General features: G+C 48.3%; 1 protein-coding gene across 1 annotated transcript; it reads right to left on the reverse strand.

Annotated features, from left to right (window-relative positions):
- Nucleotides 1-3,200: 3,200 nt before the first annotated feature.
- On the reverse strand, nt 3,201-5,042 carry LOC140906109 (myb/SANT-like DNA-binding domain-containing protein 7). Its single transcript, XM_073329617.2, has 2 exons — nt 4,397-5,042; nt 3,201-3,809 (listed from the first exon to the last, which is right to left on the reverse strand). Exons 1-2 carry the CDS (start codon nt 4,977-4,979, stop codon nt 3,724-3,726), a joined length of 669 nt encoding a protein of 222 aa, XP_073185718.2. The 5' UTR covers nt 4,980-5,042; the 3' UTR covers nt 3,201-3,723.
- Nucleotides 5,043-6,790: the final 1,748 nt, after the last annotated feature.

Genomic DNA, 6,790 nt, shown 5'->3' on the forward strand with positions numbered 1-6,790 from the left:
CACAATGAAGAAGAGAATCAAGGATAATGGAAAGGGGTTGTGAGCAAGGGAGTTATGTGGATGGAAACATACATCCACCAGACTGCATGGCCACTGAGCTACTGCAGCCCAAGAGCTCAGTTCCACATACCTAGAGTTGGACAAGAGTAGACAGGAGTTGGGAGTCTGAACAGCCATTCTCTGTCAAATTTCTCTAGTGCACTGTAAATCCCAAGTAAGAAAAGTTTCATTAAAAAAAACGTTACCTGAGCAGCAGTAACACCACTGCTAGGGTTTTCACACACATGGAAGGGGTCTAGTCAGGTGACTAGTGGAAGCCCAGTCAACGACATGAGAGGAGGCAAAGCACTGCTCCACTGGACCTCTAAAAGAACTGGGGATGGAAAGGGAATATGGGGATGTGACTAGACCAATTTCCATAGGAAATTATCCCATTCCCACAGATCTAAGTGTATGTCTACACTACGAAATTAGGTCGAATTTATAGAAGTCGTTTTTTTTGAAATCGGTTTTATATATTCGAGTGTGTGTGTCCCCACAGAAAATGCTCTAAGTGCATTAAGTGCATTAACTCGGCGGAGCGCTTCCACAGTACCGAGGCAAGCGTCGACTTCCAGAGCGTTGCACTGTGGGTAGCTATCCCACAGTTCCCGCAGTCTCCGCTGCCCATTGGAATTCTGGGTTGATATCCCAATGCCTGATGGGGCTAAAACATTGTCGCGGGTGGTTCTGGGTACATATCGTCAGGACCCCGTTCCCACCCTCCCTCCCCCCGTGAAAGCAAGGGCAGACAATCATTTCGCGCCTTTTTTCCTGAGTTACCTGTGCAGACGCCATACCACGGCAAGCATGGAGCCCGCTCAGGTAACCGTCACCCTATGTCTCCTGGGTGCTGGCAGACGCGGTACGGCTTTGCTGCACAGTAGCAGCAACCCATTGCCTTCTGGCAGCAGACGGTGCAATACGACTGGTAGTCGTCCTCGTCGTGTCCGAGGTGCTCCTGGCTACGTCGGCTGGGAGCGCCTGGGCAGACATGGGCGCAGGGACTAAATTTGGAGTGACTTGACCAGGTCATTCTCTTTAGTCCTGCAGTCCTATTGAACCGTCTTATGGTGAGCGGGCAGGCGATACGGACTGCTAGCAGTCGCACTGTACCATCTTCTGCCAGGCAGGCAAGAGATGAGGATTGCTAGCAGTCGTATTGTACCATCTTATGCCAGGCAGGCAAGAGATGAAGATGGCTAGCAGTCGTACTGTACCATCTTCTGCCAAGCAGCCATGAGATGTGGATGGCATGCAGTCCTTCTGCACCGTCTGCTGCCAGCCAAAGATGTAAAGGATAGATGGAGTGGGTCAGAACAAGAAATAGACCAGATTTGTTTTGTACTCATTTTCCTCCTCCCCTGTCTAGATCACACTGCAGTCAGTCACAGAGAAGGCGCAGCGAGGTTAATCTAGCCATGTATCAATCAGAGGCCAGGCTAACCTCCTTGTTCCAATAACAACGATAACTTTGGTGCACCATTTCTTATTGGAACCCTCCGTGCAGTCCTGCCTGAAATACTCCTTGATGTACAGGCACACCCTTTGTTGATTTTAGCTCCCTGAAGCCAACCCTGTAAGCCGTGTCGTCAGTCGCCCCTCCCTCCGTCAGAGCAACGGCAGACAATCGTTCCGCGCCTTTTTTCTGTGCGGACGCCATACCAAGGCAAGCATGGAGGCCGCTGAGCTCATTTTGGCAATTAGGAGCACATCAACCACCACATGTATTATCCAGCAGTATATGCAGCACCAGAACATGGCAACGCGATACCGGGCGAGGAGGCAACGTCAGCGCGGTCCCGTGAGTGATCAGGACATGGACACAGATTTCTCTGAAAGCATGGGCCCTGCCAATGCATGCATCATGGTGCTAATGGGGCAGGTTCATGCTGTGGAACGCCGATTCTGGGCTCGGGAAACAAGCACAGACTGGTGGGACTGCATAGTGTTGCAGGTCTGGGACGATTCCCAGTGGCTGCGAAACTTTCGCATGCGTAAGGGCACTTTCATGGAACTTTGTGACTTGCTTTCCCCTGCCCTGAAGCGCATGAATACCAGGATGAGAGCAGCCCTCACAGTTGAGAAGCGAGTGGCGATAGCCCTGTGGAAGCTTGCAACGCCAGACAGCTACCGGTCAGTTGGGAATCAATTTGGAGTGGGCAAATCTACTGTGGGGGCTGCTGTGATGCAAGTAGCTCACGCAATCAAAGATCTGCTGATATCAAGGGTAGTGACCCTGGGAAATGTGCAGATCATAGTGGATGGCTTTGCTGCAATGGGATTCCCTAACTGTGGTGGGGCTATAGACGGAACCCATATCCCTATCTTGGCACCAGAGCACCAAGCCGGCGAGTACATAAACCGCAAGGGGTACTTTTCGATAGTGCTGCAAGCTCTGGTGGATCACAAGGGACGTTTCACCAACATCAATGTGGGATGGCCGGGAAAGGTGCATGACGCTCGCATCTTCAGGAACTCTGGTCTGTTTCAAAAGCTGCAGGAAGGGACTTTATTCCCAGACCAGAAAATAACTGTTGGGGATGTTGAAATGCCTATATGTATCCTTGGGGACCCAGCCTACCCCTTAATGCCATGGCTCATGAAGCCGTACACAGGCAGCCTGGACAGTGGTCAGGAGCTGTTCAACTACAGGCTGAGCAAGTGCAGAATGGTGGTAGAATGTGCATTTGGACGTTTAAAGGCGCGCTGGCGCAGTTTACTGACTTGGTTAGACCTCAGTGAAACCAATATTCCCACTGTTATTACTGCTTGCTGTGTGCTCCACAATATCTGTGAGAGTAAGGGGGAGACGTTTATGGCGGGGTGGGAGGCTGAGGCAAATCGCCTAGCTGCTGGTTACGCGCAGCCAGACACCAGGGCGGTTAGAAGAGCACAGGAGGGCGCGGTACGCATCAGAGAAGCTTTGAAAACCAGTTTCATGACTGGCCAGGCTACGGTGTGAAAGTTCTGTTTGTTTCTCCTTGATGAAACCCCCCGCCCCTTGGTTCACTCTACTTCCCTGTAAGCTAACCACCCTCCCCTCCTCCCTTTAATCACCGCTTGCAGAGGCAATAAAGTCATTGCTGCTTCACAGTCATGCATTCGTTATTCATTCATCACACAAATAGGGAGATGACTACCAAGGTATCCCAGGAGGGATGGTGGAGGAGGGAAGGAAAATGCCACACAGCACTTTAAGCACAGCACTTTAAAAGTTTACAACTTTAAAATTTATTGAATGACAGCCTTCTTTTTTTTGGGCAATCCTCTGTGGTGGAGTGGCTGGTTGGCCGGAGGCCCCCCCACCGCGTTCTTGGGCGTCTGGGTGTGGAGGCTATGGAACTTGGGGAGGAGGGCGGTTGGTTACAGAGGGGCAGCAGTGGCAGTCTGTGCTCCAGCTGCCTTTGCTGCAGCTCAACCATACACTGGAGCATTCTGGTTTGGTCCTGCAGCAGCCTGAGCATTGAATCCTGCCTCCTCTCATCACGCTGCCGCCACAATTGAGCTTCAGCCCTGTCTTCAGCCCGCCACTTACTCTCTTCAGCCCGCCACTTACTCTCTTCAGCCCTCCACCTCTCCTCCCGGTCATTTTGTGCTTTCCTGCACTCTGACATTATTTGCCTCCACACATTCGTCTGTGCTCTGTCAGTGTGGGAGGACAGCATGAGCTTGGAGAACATTTCATCGCGAGTGCGTTTTTTTTTTCTTTCTAAGCTTCACTAGCCTCTGGGAAGGAGAAGATCCTGTGATCATTGAAACACATGCAGCTGGTGGAGAAAAAAAAAGGGACAGCGGTATTTAAAAAGACACATTTTATAAAACAGTCGCTACACTCTTTCAGGGTAAACCTTGCTGTTAATATTACATACATAGCACATGTGCTTTCGTTACAAGGTCGCATTTTGCCTCCTCCCACCGCGTGACTACCCCCTCAACCTTCCCCCCTCCCTGTGGGTAACAGCGGCGAACATTTCTGTTCAGCCACAGGCAAACAGCCCAGCAGGAATGGGCTATACTGAGTGTCCCTGAAGAAAAGCACTCTATTTCAACCAGGTGACCATGAATTATATCTCACTCTCCTGAGGATAACACAGAGAGATAAAGAACGGATGTTGTTTGAATGCCAGCAAACATACACTGCAATGCTTTGTTCTACAGTGATTCCCGAGTATGTGTTACTGGCCTGGAGTGATAAAGTGTCCTACCATGAAGGACGAAATAAGGCTGCCCTCCCCAGAAACCTTTTGCAAAGGCTTTAGGACTACATCTAGGAGAACCGCAAATGCCAGGGCAAAGTAATCCTTTCACATGCTTGCTTTTAAACCATGTATAGCATTTTAAAAGGTACACTCACCAGAGGTCCCTTCTCCGCCTGCTGGGTCCAGGAGGCAGCCTTGGGTGGGTTCGGGGAGTCCTGGCTCCAGGTCTAGGGTGAGAAACAGTTCCTGGCTGTCGGGAAAACCGGTTTCTCCGCTTGCTTGCTGTGAGCTATCTACAACCTCCTCCTCCTCCTCATCTTCTTCGTCCCCAAAACCTGCTTCCGTATTGCCTCCATCTCCATTGAAGGAGTCAAACAACACGGCTGGGGTAGTGGTGGCTGAACCCCCTAAAATGGCATGCAGCTCATCATAGAAGCGGCATGTTTGGGGCTCTGACCCAGAGCGGCTGTTCGCCTCTCTGGTTTTCTGGTAGGCTTGCCTCAGCTCCTTCAGTTTCACGCGGCACTGCTTCGGGTCCCTGTTATGGCCTCTGTCCTTCATGCCCTGGGAGATTTTGACAAAGGTTTTGGCATTTCGAAAACTGGAACGGAGTTCTGATAGCACGGATTCCTCTCCCCAAACAGCGATCAGATCCCGTACCTCCCGTTCGGTCCATGCTGGAGCTCTTTTGCGATTCTGGGACTCCATCATGGTCACCTGTGCTGATGAGCTCTGCATGGTCACCTGCAGCTTGCCACGCTGGCCAAACAGGAAATGAGATTCAAAAGTTTGCGGTTCTTTTCCTGTCTACCTGGCCAGTGCATCTGAGTTGAGAGTGCTGTCCAGAGCGGTCAGAATGGAGCACTCTGGGATAGCTCCCGGAGGCCAATACCATCGAATTGTGTCCACAGTACCCCAAATTCGAGCTGGGAACGTCGATTTAAGCGCTAATCCACTTGTCAGGGGTGGAGTAAGGAAATCGATTTTAAGAGCCCTTTAAGTCGAAATAAAGGGCTTCACTGTGTGGACGGGTGCAGGTTTAAATCGATTTAACGTTGCTAAATTCGACCTAAAGTCCTAGTGTAGACCAGGGCTTAGCCTTCTATGAGAAAGGTTGATCTCTGTCAATGGTGGTTCTGCTCCATACTGGTCTCTCAATGGGGTTGATGTGGCAGAGCAATCACCAAAGAAAAGCAGCACAAATGTAGGGAATCATTGGCCCCCTCTCTGTTCCTTTATTGGGAGGTTTGTGCCCCTTTGCCCCTATCTAGGCTGTAGTTTGAGAATTATCTTCCTAAAGTGTGCCATGTATACTGATGTCCAAAAGACCATTCCCATTTAATGTCTAAAAGACTGTTAATAAAGAAGTACATTGGCAAACAATGGTTATCTCTACGTTTCCAAGTCCTTTGGTGCTGTGGAAGCTGCCTCTTTATTAGATCAGTCATGTTCAAAACCTTCATTTCATAATTTCCAAAAAAGGTATTAATTTATCTTAAAGTCTAGTCATAAGCAGATGAGAAACTGTAAGAAAGTGACATTGGTGTTCCATATTTATTCTTCACAAATGACTTCGATCCTAAATGTGCTCTATTTGGAAGTCAACAAATATTTTTAACCACCTCCATTGCAAATTCATCATGAGCTCTGAAAGTCAAGCTGAGAAAAACATTCTCTCATCTTCACTAATAACAAAAGGTGCTGGACTTTGCTGGTAATTGTGCTGATCCTGCAAGAAGCAGAATAGAGACTGAAACAGCAGAAGATTCTTATAATAGCTTTGCGAAATTGCTGGCTGCAGTATACATTAATACATTAAGATGATGACTCAGGAAAAAAAGGGAGGAAAATACACACAGGGAGTAGATATGTGCTATGAAAATGTGAAGTTTTAAAATACCTTTACAACTGTAATATTGCTTCAGAGTTCTTCTCATCACCATTCATTTTTGGGTAGACAATTTTAAGCAGGGTTTATTCACACTTTTGTACATGTCCTCCAGATGCTTCTGGTGGCAATCTCCAGCATTAATAGTATGAGCCCTGGTCTTGCAGTCAGAGTAAGCACTGCAGGATCTAAGACTTTAGAGCCACGGGTTTTTTTTTGGGGGGGGGGGGCGGCGTTATCACTGGTTCGTGCTCTCAAATATGAAGTCTGTTTGGAAAATTGTCCCATAAGCACTGATTCTAAAGTTCCCTGTATTGTGGAAACTGCACTCCCATCTACCTCTTTTATGTATTTTTTAATGGATTTGCAAATGTAACATAAATCTCATCACTCATTTTCTGATACCTGAAATTTCTTTCTATAATCCTCAGGGGGCAGTTCAAGGCAGTTTAAAATTTACCATAATCCAGGCAATCCTCATTAGACATCTGTGCATGTATACCTATGCTGTAAATATCTTATTGCTCAGTAAGAGAATTTCAATATATCCAGTTCAGTCTCTCTCCCCTCCCCGCCACCATTTTGTGTGCACCTCCTTTTGAATATCTTCAGTAAACATCTCAACTGTCTGTCACTATATCAGGGAACAATTTATCTAGAC

This window comes from Lepidochelys kempii, chromosome 2 (genome assembly GCF_965140285.1).
Source record: "Lepidochelys kempii isolate rLepKem1 chromosome 2, rLepKem1.hap1, whole genome shotgun sequence".
In the NCBI taxonomy this organism is placed as follows: Eukaryota; Metazoa; Chordata; order Testudines; family Cheloniidae; genus Lepidochelys; species Lepidochelys kempii.